The 17,330-nt window shown below is 42.0% G+C and overlaps 1 protein-coding gene across 2 annotated transcripts in view; it reads left to right on the forward strand.

Moving 5' to 3' along the window:
* The window catches only part of DRAM1 (DNA damage regulated autophagy modulator 1), a 38,519-nt gene extending 21,837 nt beyond the window's left edge, over positions 1-16,682 (forward strand). For both annotated transcript variants that reach the window (XM_045187160.3, XM_045187161.3), the window contains exons 5-8: positions 6,161-6,338; positions 11,485-11,543; positions 15,191-15,283; positions 15,862-16,682. In XM_045187160.3, coding sequence (XP_045043095.1) covers positions 6,161-6,338; positions 11,485-11,543; positions 15,191-15,283; positions 15,862-15,906 — 375 coding nt within the window. In that variant the 3' untranslated portion in view covers positions 15,907-16,682. The remainder of the gene's footprint in view (positions 1-6,160; positions 6,339-11,484; positions 11,544-15,190; positions 15,284-15,861) is intronic.
* The last annotated feature ends 648 nt before the right edge of the window (positions 16,683-17,330 follow it).

Raw genomic sequence — 17,330 nt, forward strand, 5'->3', positions numbered from 1 at the left:
TTAGGTCAAGACGTTATCTGTAGCCTGCCAGAGGTCCATGCTGTGTGATAATAGGTCCAGGTACTCTCTTCCGCTGCCCCTGGCACTGCAGACTCTCAGGGGAAAGGCTAGGTCTCTATGGTGTAGAAAATCGGTGTAGAGTGGCGATTTTCAACCTTTTTCATCTCATGGCACACAGAAACTAATTACTAGAATTCTATAGCACACCAAAAAATCTATTTTTTTGCCAATCGGACAAAAAAATAGATGTAATTTTGATTCATTCACATGGGAAGGCTCTCATTGTGTTAGCTCTTGTCATTTTTTTATTGGACAACATAGGGGAAAAGAGGCCAGTGCTCCTGAGTGAACAGTCGGGTATTGCATATGTTAAAAATCCTTGTGGCGCACCAGTGTGCCTGCCGCGGCGCACCAGTGTGCCTGCCGCGGCACACCGGTTTAAAATAGCTGGCGTGGAGAGAGGGGGGAGGGGGGAAGAGGGAGAGCCCACTTTCCTACCTTATTGTCCCTTCATGGTGACATCGAATCCACCATGTTGCAATGCATGGTTGCATGTGACATTTGCCACATAGCAGAGACTCTGTGACATTTCCTTATGTTTTATGTCTGTATTCATTTTGTTGTTCATAACATGTATTGAAAATTTTCTATGTGACAAACTTATGACAGCATTCAATGCTTTAACTCATATAATTCTAATAACAACCTTAGAAGATAGTAGTAAAATTTTCTTATTCCCGATGGCGATGTGGAAGCCCAGAGAAGTTAATACTTACCCAAGACCATATGAGCAGTAAAGGCAGAAGTGGCCCTTGCAGCGAAGCAGTCTGTCCAGAGCCTGTAGGAAAGAGTTAACCTCAATGCTACAATGAAGAAATCTCCGTGAGGAAAAAGCATGTCACAATCCACAGAGTTCCAGTATCAGAAAGCACAGTGAAAACAACAACAACAAGGAGTGGAGAGACCTGGAATGATATCATTTGTCTAGTAGAATGTGGATACGAATTGTTCAGGAGGGGATAGCACGCACTATCCGATGTCCTAATCACTTTCTTCTCCAAATCACTCAATTTCATGACACACCTGTCGATTTTTAAGCTGCAAAGGGCAGACTTTCAGAAGAAAACTTGGATGATTAGATGATTGAACTCTTGGTTCTCTTTAAGGCTTCCATGACGTGATTACATTTTCACAAAACCCAGAAACAGAGTCAGTAACTTTCCTGAGAGCCAAGTGTTTGCCTTGTCATTGTTCCCGTAAATAGCTTTACAACTTCCTTGTTTGATATCCTGTAATTCATTTTCAGCATGCTATGAGCAGACCAACTTGAGCTGTTACCTTGAGAAGAGTTAGAGATCTGAGGGTGAGAGAGAGCATTGACTCTGGTGGTTTTTTCTGAGTAGGAAGTAAATTGTATTTATCAGAAGTTCACGGATAGCCCCCTTTCCTGAGCTGGTGGGTGGGATGGCTACTTTTTGGTATGTCCTCACCAATTTCTGTCCATACTGTAATTTTCCTCAAGAAGTTTCCATTTTTGAATAGTCAAGTTTTCCAAAGCCTAACACTCTATTTTTACTCTCTTTTCAATTAACAAGAGCATTTTGAAAAAGTGATTCAAAATGGGCACCAAGTATTCATCTTATCCTCTATCCAAGATTCTTGTCTGATCTCAGAATCATTTGCTTTCAACAGGCATCTTTGATGACAGAGCACGCACTCCCCAGTGGAAAAGGCACGTTACAAATACAACTCCCATTCAGTCAAAGGCCTTAAAAAGAATTTATTTTTTCCTCACCTGAGACATTTTTTCATTGCTTGTAGAGAGAGAGGAAGGGGGTGTGTGTGTGTGAGAGAGAGAGAGAAGCATCGATCAGTTGCCTTCTATGTGTGCCTGAAACGGGGATCTTTGTGCCCAGACGGGGAATTGAACCCGCAACTTAGGTATGTGCCCTGACTGGGAGTTGAACCCCAACCCTTCAGTTATGGCACAACACTCCAATCAACTGAGCCACACCAGCCAGGGCTCTAGGACCTTTTGATCTGATACTGTCAGCATTAATGTGGGGGCCCGCCAGTTTGCAGATTAATATTCTAAAGGATATGTTGACTTGGGCCGGGCTGAAGAAGCAAATTACCTGACAGTGCTGGTGGGAGGAAAAAATAGCCTGTAAATTCAGAATGTTGACTTACTTAACATGAAAAAAAACGGAGAGTGGAAAGAACTAGGATTCTCAGGTGATTATGCTTGAAAATGACTCAGCAGTATATGCCTCGCTTTTTGTTTATTTTCCCTTGACCAAATGTGCCTAACATTCAAGGGCTAGAAAGGATTTGTTTTCTTGACTTTTTTTTTACTGTTTTTTTAAACATTTTTTTATGTTTGTAATTTTTTTAGTGTTGTTCAATTACAGTTGTCCCCGTTCCCCACCCCATTGCCCCTGCCCTACCTGCTTCCCCCTCTCACATTCAATCCTACCCCCCCCCCCCCCCCCGTTGTCCTTGTCCATGGGTCCTTTATATTCACGTTCCTTGACTTGACCCTTCCCTTTCTTGCCCCTGTATTCCCCTCCCCCTCCCCTCTGGTCACTGTCAGCTTGTTCTTTATTTCCATGTCTCTGGTTCTGTTTTGCTCGAGTGTTTGTTTCGTTGATTAGGTTCCACTTATAGGTGAGATCATATGGTATTTGCCTTTCACCACCTGGCTGGTTTCACTTAGCATAATACTCTCTAGTTCCATGCATGCTGTCCCAAAGGGTAAGAGTTCCTCTTTTCATTCTACTGCATAGTATTCCATTGTGTAAATGTACTAGTTTTTTGACCCACTCATTTACTGATGGGCATTTAGGCTGTTTCCAGTACTTGGCTATTGTAAATAATGCTGCTATGAATATTGGGGTGCATAGTTCTTTTGAATTGGTGTTTCAGGATTCTCAACAGTGGAATCGCCAGGTCAGAAGGCAGTTCCATTTTTAGTTTTTTGGGGAAATCCCATACTGTTCCAAAGAGGCCGTACCAGTCTGCATTCCCACCAACAGTGCACTAGGGTTCCCTTTTCTCCACAACCTCGCCAGCACTTTTTTTTTGGTGAGTTGTTTATGATGGCCATTCTGACTGGAGTGAAGTGGTATCTCATTGTGGTTTTAATTTGCATCTCTCTGATGGCTAGTGATGTTGAGAATCTTTTCATATGCCTATGGGTCCTCCTTGGAGAATTGTCCAGGTCCTTTGCCCATTTTTTAATTGCATTATTTGTCTTCCTGGTGTGGAATCCTGTGAGTTCTTTATATATTTTTGAGATCAAACCCTTGTCCAAAGTATCATTGGCAAATGTACTTTCCCATATGGTTGGTTCCCTTTTCATTTTGCTGATGTTTTCTTTAGCTGTGCAGAATCTTTTTAACGTGATGTAGTCCCATTTGTTTATTCTTTCTTTTATATCCCTTGCTCTAGGGGACACATGGGTGAAAATGTTGCTGGATGGAGTATCTGAAATTTTCCTGCCTATGTTCTCCTCTAGGGCTCCCACGGTGTCATGACTTATATTCAAGTCTTTTATCCATCTTGAGTTTATTTTTGTGTATGGAGTAAATTGGTGGTCAAGTTTCATTTTTTTGCATGTACCTGTCCAGATCTCCCAACACCATTTGTTGAAGAGGCTATTTTTACTTTATTTTATGCTTCTTCCCCCTTTGTTGAATATTAATTGACCATAGAGACATGGGTTTATTTCTGGGCTTTCTGTTCTGTTCCATTGATCTATGTGTCTGTTTTTATGCCAGTACCAGAATGTTTTGATTACAGTAGCCTTGTAATATAGTTTGATATCAGGTATTGTGATCCCTGCTTTGTTCTTCTTTCTCAAAATTGCTGAAGCTATTCTAGGTCATTTATGGTTCCATATAAATTTTTGAAATATTTGTTCTATATCTGTGAAATATGTCATTGGTATTTTAATAGAGATTGCATTGAATCTATAAATTGCTTTGGGTAGTATGGATATTTTAATGATGTTAATTCTTCCAATCCATGAACACATTACATGCTTCCACTTATTTGTGTCTTCCTTAATTTCTTCCTTCAGTGTTCTGTAGTTTTCTGAGTACAGGTCTTTTATCTCCTTGGCTAGGTTTTTCACTGTTTTTTTTAAATAACATTGTATTAGTCCAAGGTGTATAACAGTGGTTTCATATATGTGTTGTGAAATGATTAACACAGTAAGTTTAGTTAACATACATCATCTCCCATAGTTACAATTTTTTTCTTGTGATGAGCACTTTTAAGATTTACTCTCTCAAAATAAAAGAAAAAAGATTTACTCTCAGCAACTTTCAAAAATATACTTTTATTCAATATAGTCAGCACACTGTACGTTATATCTAACTGAAAAGTTTTACCCTTTAACAGGAAGTTTTCACTTTTTGGCCCCCTTTACCCATTTTCCCCACCCTTCCACTCTACCTCTGGCAACCACCAGTCCGTTTTCTGTATCTGTGAGTTCAGTTTTCTTTCAAAGATTTTACTTATAAGTGAGATCATGCAGCATTTGTCTTTCTCTCTCTGCCTCATTTCACTTAGTACAATGCCCTCGGATCCATCCATGTTGTGATAAATGGCAAGATTTTTCTTTTTTATGGCTGAATAATATTCCATGGTGGGCTGTGTGTGTGTGTCTATATAATGGGTACTTAGGTTGTCTCTGTGTCTTGACTATTATAAATAATGCTGCAATGAACCTGGGGGTGCAAGTATGTTTTTGAGATAGTGATTTCATTTCCTTTGGATTATTATTATTTTTTAATCATGATAAAATACCTATAACATCAAATTTACCATCTTAACCATTTTTAAGTGTACAGTTCAATACAGTTCAAAATATTCCTTACTTCTTCGAAGTATTTAAAGGTATACATACATTTTAAAAGGTGTAGAATATATTTTATTTTTCACGTATGACTTCCCTAATCTATACATACCCTAGCTATATAGAATATACCTAACAAGTGAAAAATTGATGTCCTGTTGTTAAATGTTCATGTACTTTTATTTGACTATAACACAAATCAAGGGGTGGATTTTTCCCTATATTTCTAGCTTTGATACCAGAAACATAAAATTAAAAAAAAAAAATCTCCCTTTCCCATTTGGAGAATAAAGATTTTTTAAAAAGAGTCCATTTCAGCCAAAATTGATTCAGATTAGGCTGTATCAAAGTAGGGAATCAACATTTAACATTTTTTTTGCGAACAGTCTGGACAGAGAACATGGTAGGTCTGTGGAAACCTGGGTGATCAAAGAGAAATTGGAAAACAGGTGTGGACAGGGAGTTGGGGCCCAAACCAAGCTTTCTTGGACAACAATTTAACTTTCCCTTTTGAAAAACTCAAATTCTTAAGTTCAAGTAGAGACTCGGTCGTTCAGTCTAAACATCATTGCTATTCTGGAAGGTAGGTGCCCATTGAACATTTGAAAAGGGCCTAACACGAGCCTGTTGATGGGTCAGTTATGACCACACTTGGGGGCAACAGCCAGCTTTCTGCTCAGACTGGGGACGGGGCTGCCTTCCTGTGGAAATGGCTAGGGCGGCGGGCAGGCCTTGATTTGAAGTTGTGGTTGCGATGCAAGAGCAGTGTTTTTACTTAGATCTGTGTGTTCCTTTGGGGTGGCTTGGGAGGGACGAAGAACTTACTGAGGAGCAGGGAGCCTAAAAGCCCCAAGCCACCCTTGGCAGCTTTATGTGCTTTTGTAGGCACTTCATCAAATAACCTGCCCCGCACACCTGCACGCAGACATTATTGTGCTCATTGTACAGATCAGAAATTGAGGTTTTAAACTAAGGTCACAGACCCCAGTGGCGGAATCAAGACTTTATTTTTATCCAGGTCAGCCAGATTCCAAAGCCCACTAAACACCACACTGCCACCTCTAAGGTAGATGTCACTCTGTCCTTGCCCCACATGCCCAAGTTTGCTGTGGGACATTTACATTGTCATCGGGGAAGGCTCTCTGTTGGTAATTGTGTAAAAGCTGCCACATTTTCGAAAGAGGGGTGGGTACACCTGTGACAACAGATGGCTTAGAAGAGCTGGGAGTGTGTGAGTGCTTGGATTACGGGGTGGACAGGCTCACGCGCAGTAATGCACACGTGTGACTTTCTCTCCAGGAGTTAGCTGTCCCAGTGGTCCACGACGGCGGCGCCCTTTTGGCTTTTGTCTGCGGTGTGATGTACACGCTCCTGCAGTCCATCATCTCTTACAAGTCGTGTCCTCAGTGGAACAGCCTCTCCACGTGCCACGTACGGATGGCCATCTCTGCCGTTTCCTGTGCGGCTGTCGTCCCCAGTATCCTTTCCACATTTGTTGGTGTCCTCGCGGGCTTGACCCCTTCCTCTACCCTCCCCCCAGCAAAAAAAAAAAAAAAAAAAAAGCATGAGAAAAGCAAAGGTTAACAGCCAAGTTTCCATATGTTTCAGAAGAACCTCTAGGAGAAAAGTGTAAATCATTAAGGAAAATGTCTCACCAGGGTCAGGTAAGATCAAAAGAATCTTCAGGGAAAAGAATGTTATGAAAGGAGGGTGGAAAAAATGTCAGAAAACTTCAGTCTTTGTTTACTTTCCTTCCAACAGGGTCGGCTTCGCCAGCCATGGGAAAATATTTATTTTTCTTTGGAGTGCTTGGCTAAAGACACCAAATATTGATATTGTACTTAAAGTAATAACCCTGTGAAGTCCCAAGGGGCCAGACTCCCCCCTCTCCCTGCACATAGGTGACTAGATGGTTTGATTTCCTCATCCACATTAAGAGGTTTCTAAAAGCTCTGTATTATTTACTTCTAAGTCAATTAAAACACATGTAGCCTTTTCTTTTTATTACAGATTTCATTTTCAAAATTTTATTTCCTTTTCTAACTCAACAATGTGAGAAGAAAATAGGAATTTATCAGACTTGTATGGCTGATTTAGAGGAAATGAAAGTTCACTTTCTCTCTCTCTCGGGATTTAACACATAATATAAAAAAGCTCTGGTCTTCAAGGGGTGGAAAATTCCCCATCTTTCGAAATGCCATCTGCACTCATATCAGAGAAAGATGCAGGGTCATGAAAATGGTAATTACTCTCACGTCACAGGAAAATGGGAACTATTCTATTAGCCATTTTGTTCGTCTGGGTTGGATGATGGTGTACAGTGGGCAAGCTTCTGTGACAGCATCCTGTGTGCTTCTGAGATAGAGCTTTGCATTGCGCTTTTAAAATAGAACCTATACAAAATGCGAAGTCTCTGTATGGTTTTGGTTTTGTTTTCATCTTAGGGAAGGAAGTTTTGAATTACAAACTTTCTAAGCACAGAGGAAATAAATCCCAGTGCTGAGAAATTTAAAAACAAAATATATACCCTGGTTCCTTATATGGTTCTTTCTGAGTTTTCTTGTCGTGATTGTGGGTTGAAGACATTCATGCTTTCCCTTCAAATATATTTCCTTCAGACCTTTAGTTTGTTTTAGTTGTAAAATTCAGAGCAGAAGTGTTTGTAGTATTAAAGGCAAAGTTTCTTGTAGGAAACCTTTTCTTGCTTCTGACTCTGGAGACAGGTCTCTAAAATCAGGTCTCTAAAAGACAGGTCTCTTAAAATCAGTGAGACTGTTAGTACAATAAGCATTTCAGGCCTCGGGGTTTCACATACTCTGAGTTCCCATTTCTAGAGGGTTCCTACGAGCCTGGCCAAGGGGGCGCAGCCCTACACAGAAACAGGGTATGTCCTTGTGTCACATTAATTCTTCCGTATGAAAACATCTTTTTTTAAAAACATTAGCACAATATTTGTATTTACTTACAAATATTTCAAACCATCCTTAAAACACTTGTGCTTCTTTTTACTGTAACATTTCTGTGTAATGGCCTCACTTAATGGCTGAAGGAACTGAGGCTCATTAGAATTAGGCCCTTCCTGGTAAAGTGTCTGTCTTGCACCAGTTCTGACAGCATTACCTTCACAAAATGACTAACAGCACAAAGTCCAGGTTCTTTGGCTTGAGACGCATGCTCTGAGACTCCCCGCGGCTTGGCTGTTTCCTGAGCTCTGCTTTTACCCTCTGCCCTTCTCCTGGCTGAATACTACCTTCCACCTTTTCTTTCCAGCTGATACGGTAGCCACAGGCCACACGTGGCTATTGTGCACTTGAAACGTGGCTGGTCTGCATAGAGACATGCTGTGGTGTAAAATATCTCATTAATAATAATTCTTTATATGATTAGATGTTGAAATGATACCATTTTTGGTCTTTTGTATTAAAGGAGCTATATCATTAAAATGAAATATTTTTTTTTGTTTTAGTTTTCTTAAAATGTGGCTGTTAGTGATAAAATGGCCAGAAAGTTACCAGCAATTGGATCTGGGTTCAGCAACCTCAGTACTTGAGCTCTGGCTAAGTAAGAACTCAGAGCCAAGGCTCAACTACAAGCAAAAGTTTGTTTAGAAAGTCATAGAGGTAGAAGTGAGTTGTAGAAGAAGTGAGTCATAGAAGAAGTGAGCTGGCTGGGCTGAATGGGCTCAGAAAACAAGTTACAGAGGCAAAAGAAGGATCCCTTGGAGCTTGGGAAAAAGGAAGACAGAGAGAACTCACCTGGAGAAAGGAGAGGTGGAAAGGCACAGCGCTCCAGAGGGAGAGAGGAAGGGATGGAGGGAGACAGGTTGGAGGGGAGGGAGAGAAAGAGAGCGACAAAGAGAGAGCCAGATCCTCTGTCCTAAGTGGTTTTATCCTCTTTCTAAAGGCAAAGATCTTAGGGGAGGCCCAGGGGAGGTTTTCAATAGAATATTCCTCAGCTTTTCTGGTTGTGTCCTTTCAGGGTTGTGGTCTCTACTGACTGGTCAGTGCTAGGATGGGGGATCGTTAGTCATCACAGCTGGTCCTTGATGCCCCTCCTGGCTTTGCTGCTTCTCTGGGCCTGGAGCTGAAACATAACTGAGACCTAGATGTTATCTCAAGTTTGACCAAAAGTCTGTCTCTGTGGTCAACAGATCCGAGGCTCTGTTTCCAAGATCATTTGATGTGGGTCAGCATCTCATTGTCCTAAGGACATAACGCTTAAGGCAGTGGTCCTGCAAGGGAGTCATATGAGGCTATTCGCCGGCCCCCTTGTTCCTCCTCTGAGGGGGTCCTACCCCATGTGATGAGTGACCAGTCAGGGAAGGAAAGGTCAGAGGAGGGTCCAAACTGCATGACCAGTGATATGAAAGGTAAGAGGGTCTAAACCACATGACCAGCAATACTCGAAGGGAAAGGTCACCCTGAGGGCGAGGTCCTTGTTTTCCCAGTTTTCACTGTTGCCAGGTGCCTGGGGCTTTCCGCCCTGGCGACCTTCCATACCTGGCCCACATTGTTCCTACTCTGCTCAAGCCTTTCTAACCGCCTACTACATAGCTGCTATAGTAGAAAATTTAACATCACACATGGAGCTGCATCGTATGTCTGATGGCTTTGCTCTAGAGGATTCCTCCAACTTCATAACTCAGATTAAGTTCAACTCACTTAAGTTCAGATTAAGTGAAGGCCCCCCTGAAACCCCAAACCCCATTCTACTCTGAATGAACACTTTCTCCTCTGCCACATCACTGTGCCCCATTCTTCCCTCTCACATGGACAGTCCTGGGCTTCTGTCAGCAAGATTGTGGTGTTTCTGTGAGCTGAGACCAAGTCTGTTTGGCCAGGGTTTCCCCTGCCTGTACCTTCTCCCCTTGTAACATGGTCCCTGGTGCCCAGAACACAGAACTAAAAAACAAATTAATGAAAGAATTAAGAGGCTTTAAAACTGTTAGAAACAGAAGCATGATCATGGAAGGACCAGAGAATCTGCTACGTGTTCTACTTCCTTTATTCTGAAAAACTGAGAAGTGTTAAGCCCTGAAAAATATGGGGTTGGGGGGCAGGGAGAGGAGGTGCTGACTTGGAGGTGTAAACTTGGCATTGATGCCACACTTTGAATTTCTAAGTTTTTGTAAAATCTTTTTAAGGGCATCTCATTTCTCCATAACGTTCTCTTTTGCCTTCAAAGTTCAATCACAGTGGATGCCATTGCCTTTGTGCCGACAGTCCTGGCCACAGGGGGCGACAGACTCAGGCCCTGGCCTTGCTAGGCTGGTCCCGAGATCAGATGTAGGACAGATCTCTTCGATTTGTAAAACCCTTTGGGCTTGGGAGGATGGGCTCGGCTTATACCCAGTTACTGGACAGAAATCAGTTTTTTAATTTCTAGCTTGTTTTTTGTATGTGAGCCACGGTACTTTATAATGGTTTGGTACTTTGAAATGTTAATTTTTCCTTAAAGCTATTGCCCTGAAAAATAGTGTTTTAGGAAAACAGTATTTTTATTCAATATTTTTATTTAGGCAAAGCAGTATTTGGGGGTAAAGGTGCTCAAAGAGTGCCCATCTTGGACTGCTGTGCCCACCGTTTTGACCAAATTTGGACAAGGAGTGTAACTGGGAGCAACACCGAGAAGCATGCAGGGTTGAGTGGATGTGGCCACAAGTGGGAACTTCGCTGTACAAAACTGAAAAAGTGTTTGCTGGGAAGTAACCGCATTTCCACATGGTAATTTAACTGCTGTCATAATTGAATTTAAGGTTTGAGATTGTAAGAAGCTGCTATAACCTGTTTTGATTGCAGACATGGTGGTACTAACTTTTTTTCTATTATGTTTAAGGACACAACAAAAACTTACCACCTTAACCCTTTTTTAGTGCGCAGTTCAGTGGTCGTGCAACCACGAGCACACCATTCCACAATTTATTCATCTTATAAAACAAAATCTATCCTCACTAAACAGCCACTCCCTGTTGTCCCCTCCCCCAGGGTCTGGAACGACTGTTCTACTGTCTTACGGTTTTGACTACTCTCAGTACCTCATATAAATGGAATCACATCGTTTTTGTGTTTTGGTAACTGGCTTATTACACTTCGCATAATGTCCTCAAGATTCATCTACGTTGTAGCGTATTGCAGAATTTCCGTCCTTTTTAAGGCTGAAGAATAGTCCACTGTATGTATGTATATACCACATTTTGCTTCTCCATTCATCTGTCAGCAGCCACTTGGGTTCCTTCCAAGTTTTAGCTGTTGTGAATAATGCTGCTATGAACAGGGACATACAAATATCCCTTTGAAACTCTGCTTTCGGTTCTTTTGGGAATATACCCCAAAGTGGAATTGCTAGGTCACCCGGTGGTTCTATTTTTAATTTTTTGAGGAACCTCTGTACTGTTTTCCACAGTGGCTGCCCATTCGACATTCCCACCAGCAGGGCACAGGGTTCCAATGTCTGCACAACCTCACCAACACTTGTTTTCTGTTTTCTCAGTAGGAGCCATCCTGATGGGTATGAGGTGAAACATTTTAACACTGTGATTATTATATTATTAGGAGAATAATGTAGTCTTAACATTAAAGGACTTATTTTCTTCTGTACTCTCCTTGACAATTTCCCTTTTTTAGTGATTGCCTGTGCTTCCCTAATTTCCATAACCAAGCTGGAGTGGAATCCGAAAGAAAAGGTAAAATTTAAGTCATTTTCAGTATGATTGTCAAACCTGGTTACGTGAGGTTGTGGCTGGGTGAACTTCTTAGAAAGGATTACTGTCATTTCTTAGAACAAGTTGCAAAATACGAAGTAAAATGTGGCATGTAATTAGCTTACTGTCCAACTATTTGGCAATTCATGTGTCACAATTAGCTATTTGGTTATCCCAAATGCTTCCTGGGATTAGTTTCAAAATTTTGAATTCCTATCCTCTCAAATATTTCCTTTATGATTAGTAAAAGAGAAGGGTAGGGGAGCAATGTGAATGAAGATGTATGGGAGCCACGGGCAGCAGGGACTGCAAACCAGAGAAGACCAGCTTCCCTGTAAGTGGATAGCTCGTTTCAGGATGGAATGAGACGTAAATAGAGTCAGGGATGCATTTTCGGGGAGTAGTTTGCTCAAGGCTTTAAGAGGTTGGCAGAGAGGCTCATGCTTGAGTTTGGTGACCAGAGTAAGCTTCTGAGGGCTCTTGAACAGGGAAGTAAATTGAAAGAATATTAGTGGATGAATGTTCGTTAGAAGCAACACCTGGGATTGCTCTGGCTGGTGTGGCTCAGTGGATTGAGGGCAGGCCTGAGAACCGAAAGGTTGCTGGTTTGATTCCCGGTCAGGGCACATGCATGGGTTGCAGGCCAGGTCCCCAGTTGGGGGCATGAGAGAGGCAACCACACATTGATGTTTCTCTCCCTCTCCTCCCTGCTTTCCCCCTCTCTAAAAATAAATAAATAAGAAGAAGCAATGGCTGGGATGGATTGAAGAGGAAGGAGCCCGGAGTTAGGGTGGCAGAGAAAGCAGTTCAGATTTCAAATCACGGTCAGCCTCGACTGATTCGAAGTAATAGGGAGAAAGTATTTGCTGAGCGCTGGCAAGTGACTAATACGAGAATTGAAAGGTCATGATAAACAAAAGATGACTGTTTTAGGTAAACCAAAGAATTCGTCCCTATGAACAGGGAGAAACAAGTTCCCTAACAGGGATAAATTATTTCATGGGTGGGGAGGTGTGGATGGTTTTGATTTTAGAATTGTTGAATCTGGAGCTATAGGAGAACATCAAGGCGTAATGTCCAGTTAAGCACATGGAGCTAGACCTCTGGTGGATTGAGAGTCGTCAGAGCACAGAGGGCCCGGTCATTTCCAGACCACACGCCACAGCAGTGGGGACTGACCGCCCGGGTTTGCGTGGGCGTCTGCCGTAAGATAATTACAGCGGTTCAGCTAGATTCCATGCAGAGAATGGATGATTCCTCCGGAGAAAAGAGTTAGGGACAGAACAAGCAGGAATGTTTTGTTTTTTTTTTCTTAAGGAATGTTTTTTCAAGGGGCAGGTGAACTTAATGCTGGTATTCATAAAGTCATCTCAGTAGCGGAAAGCCCGTTGCAGGGGGTTAGCAAAATGTAAGAGGAGTGGTTTATTCATTCAGCCGTCAAATAATGTTTGGAGGTGAGAGGAAGAGGAGACATAAGATGAAGGCTACAGGAGACCTCGTGGTCAGAGAAGGATTCTGACACATGATGGGAGCCTGCAGGAGACAAGGGAGAGACTGAAGATGTTCAGGAAGAGAATGATTCAGGCAGAACAAAAAAAGTGCTTCCCGAAAGAGACCTCACAGCAGAGCCACCTCGGGTGTACTTTGCTTTTCAACCACTGTGGGGAGACCTTTCCCCACAAATCAAACAAAAATCAGCTGCCGGGAAGGCTTCATCAAAGTATATATCCCCAGGCAATTAAAATCTTTTTTTCCCATTTCATTTTTAATCATAAAAATCTGAAAAGTACCTGGTTTTCTGTTCACTTCATAAATTACCATACCACGCTTGGATTACCTTCTGTTTCCAATATCAATAAATGCAAAGATAATCTTTTGCATTAATTCACTGAATAAAATAAACATTTAGGTACTGACTCAAACTGCTGAGTGCTGCTTTACAGCTTTCACGAAGCAGTCCTGTGCACTGACTTACTTGGTAGGGAGGGAGAGAGTTACAATCTCATTGTCTCAATTTATGTAGCAAGGAGATTAGAGCTCTGCCTGCCTTCACACGTGGGCAGTGGAGGACTCTGGGCTTCTGGTTCAGTGCACTTTGATTAATATCATGCTAAAGAAATTTCTGCCAAAATTTTATAAGCCACCTTCATTGTCCCCAGGATGGATGATAAAGGGATGGGGCAGATCCCCTGGTGCTGTCACCAAAAGGAGGCAACTTCTGTTTTGTAACCCCTAGTCTAAGTAGGTCAGGTTCTCCCCAGTGGGACCTGGGGAGGAGAGTGGATGGGTGGTGACGTCCACAGTGGGAGCCACGAGAGGTGTCTCAGAGTTTGACGTGCTTCAGTTAATTTTTGCCGATGAAACTTGGATCAAAGAGGACAACTGTCCCCATAGAACTGACTTGCAATCCGGCACATTTGTTTATTCACACTTGTGATCTGTAGCAGAGCAGAAAGCAAAGCAGGAAAAAAAAAACCCAAACAGGTCATCATTTGAAATCAGACGTGGCAGTCCACAGGCCTAATTTGGCAAGTGCATAACGTCAAAATACAGGCATTAGTTTTTACTTAGGTGGTGTTTAAAAGTTGTTTCCAGCATTTAAAAATCAGGAGGACACACACACACACACACACACTTTGGTTTTACCTTTTAGAAAACAACAGTGGTATCATATTTTCCCATTTGGTAAAAATAGAATTGAGCTATAAACATGGGCTTCCCATTTCCCTCTTTTTTTTTTGCAACAACCAGTTTCATTTATTTTTATTAATCTCCTGGCCTCCATAGGCATCTGCCTTTGGAACCCTGATTAAAGCCATTCTCATTCTTGACGTCCATCTGCTTCTTCCTGCCTCCAGGAAGATTGTCAGCGAACGTGTGTAGATGTCTCATAACATTTGCTTTTAGCTATGTCTACATGTAATGTTAAGCAGAACTGTTTGCTGAACTGACACTTTCTGTAGCAGCAGATAATACAGAACCCAGTGGTGACAGTTAGCCCATTTCCTCTAGATACATATACTCAGTCTTTGGCAAAACTGCGCAGACCCTGAATGCCTTTCAACTTGGGGATTCCCAGTCTCCAGAGAGCAAGTCCTGCTTTGTGTACAAAGTTCTTTCTTCTGTTGGGTCCACATGTGCTTCCCAGTCGTAGCCATATTGTGATCCTTATTCTGCCTTTTGAAACTATACAGTCAAGTCTTTTTTCTAAGATTTCATTTATTTATTTTTAGAGAGAGGGGAAGGGAGGGAGAAAGAGAAGGAGAGAAACATCGATTGGAGAAAAAAAAACATCGATAGGTTGCCTCTCCAACACTCCCTGACCAGTAATAATCAAATGGGTAAGTTTTCACTTTGCAGGGTGATGCCCAACCACCTGCGCCACACCCGTCAGGGCTATAGACAAGTCTTAAAGCCAGAGCATGTGGAAGCTAGATGGTACTTTTGGAATAATAGCATCCACGTTCTCACTGGGCCGGTGCCTTGCTTCTTGCTGTCTTTCCTCAAGGGGTTGACTGATGCTCACCAGACAGCTTTTTCCTCTGGTCTGACCTTCTCATCGTTATTTCAGTACGGCCCTAAAGTGAATCAATTGAGGCTAAATGCTTATTTTCTCTGGTTGCCATTAGGATTATGCATATCACGTGGTGAGTGCGATCTGTGAGTGGACAGTGGCCTTTGGTTTTATTTTCTACTTCCTAACATTCATCCATGATTTCCAGGTAGGTATTTATCCGTTTAAATGTTATACGTTGCTGACAATTAGAATTAGAAAAATCCATGGAAAATTCCTTGCATAAAAAAATAGGAGCACAATTTTTCTTTTTTTTTAACCATTATGTGCTTGAAAAAAGTTTGTGTTGTACGACTTGGTTCATTTCCAAAGGCGAACAGTTTAAACAGCTCTTCAGCCAGTGACATGTTCCTATGCCCTTGCCACATGATGCTTAGAGTTATACATCCCGGTTATTTTCTTTTGAGGAGGTCTCACTTACTAGTTTCAAATAATAGGAAATATATCTTTTTAAAAATTAAGAGTGTGTTGTCGGAAAAAATGTCTCCAAAGCTGAGAGAAGGCGGGCCCTTATCAGATTTGACCACAGGTAAAATCTTATGTTTTGAAACAAGTGCATTGGGATTAGCAAAAAGGATACGGAAAGCCAAGACAGTTCTTGAGGCCCCGACTCGAACTCAGCACAAACTGTAGTGAGGTCTTGTATTAGGCGCGGCAAAGCTTTCAGGAGTTTCGTAGCTGGTACTGGAATTGTTCACCTTATTTTAAACCTTTCTTTTTTGACAGAGTGTCACCCTAAGGATTTCCACAGAAATCAGCGATGACATCTGAGGAGAGAAGAATTGTATTTTAGTCATTGAAAGTCGCAGACAGTTTCCAGAAGTGGCACGGGGGACGGTGGGGCTTGAATGCAGCTGCCCTGGAGCAGGCATCTGCGGCACCTCTGGGGCTTGAATTTCATTAAGAATTCCCAATAGTTGTACTAGTTCCACAGGTATGTTTTCCTAGAGAATGTAGAGCACTTACGACAGTGTAGCAATGTTTTTACAATTTTCTAAACTGACACTTTTTCATATTCACACATTCATTACACAAAAGACAAGGTATTAAGGAAAAATGGAGAACTCTTATTTTTCTACAGATTCTGTTCTGTTGTTTCTTCGTGTGTGAGTCGTTTCTGGAAATACACTAAATGAGAAATTTATTAACCAGTAAAATCGGGATATTTTTAAAGTGCATTTTTAGAGAATGAACTGTAATTTTATATCATGAGGGCATTTGGAAAATTCAATGTATAGTGACCATAAAGACTTAGTTAATAAATTAACACTAACTACGACAATCTGATTTTTAGATTAACTAGGCACAATGCTTCAATTGAAAAGCCTTAATATCACTATACACATTAACTCTAAGTCAACATGGCAGACCTCAGTTTTGAACTTCTATCCTGCTCACCGAGCTGGAGGTTTTTCCTTTGCTGCTGATGAGCGGTTTGTAGTGGGCATTCCTGGAAGGCAGATTACGGGAAGGAGACTTTCACTTAATATTAAACTTCTGCAAAGCCAACCTGTGAAAAATCATTAAAAATACCATTTCTAAAACCACCCTGTATTGTCACTGGCATAACTTGGTGTACAGTAGGCTCAGAAACTGACGCTCACATCTTGAATTCATGTTATGCCAGTAACACGGTGAAGACAGCGTGGGTCCCAGAGAGAGGAGAGAGGAGAGGCCACCGAGGGCAGTTTATTTGCTGCTCCTTTAATGCCTGTGGCTGGGTGTTTGCCCACCCTACAGAATGTGAGTCAGACCCTTTGTTAAACAAGACCTACACACTCACCTTTTTTGCCCAAATCACGAATGACAAAGGAAAAGCAAGTCCTTCCAGCAGAAGACGTATGCCTTGCAATGTCATCGCTTGCATTGAAAAATTAGACAAAGAACTCTCCTTCCCGGACCCTCCAGACACACACCTGTGTCCAAACCTCGAGGGCTCCTGCCATGAGCAGAGCAGCCCACCCAGACAGCCTTGGAGGGAACCTGGGAGTGGTGAGCCTGCCGTGGCTCCCCAGTAACTACTTGTCGAGTGAGTGAAGGGTGAGACTCAGCAGCGTTTAGCCACCTCTGCAGTGACAAACTGTGTCCCCCTAAGTGCTCAGCAGAGGGAACCTGATAACCATCTCTGGGTCTGTTGTAACTTGTCATAATGCTGTGGATCCCCATAGTCCCACTGGGACTGAAGAGCGATCAAA

This window comes from Desmodus rotundus, chromosome 3, assembly GCF_022682495.2.
Source record: "Desmodus rotundus isolate HL8 chromosome 3, HLdesRot8A.1, whole genome shotgun sequence".
NCBI lineage: Eukaryota > Metazoa > Chordata > Mammalia > Chiroptera > Phyllostomidae > Desmodus > Desmodus rotundus.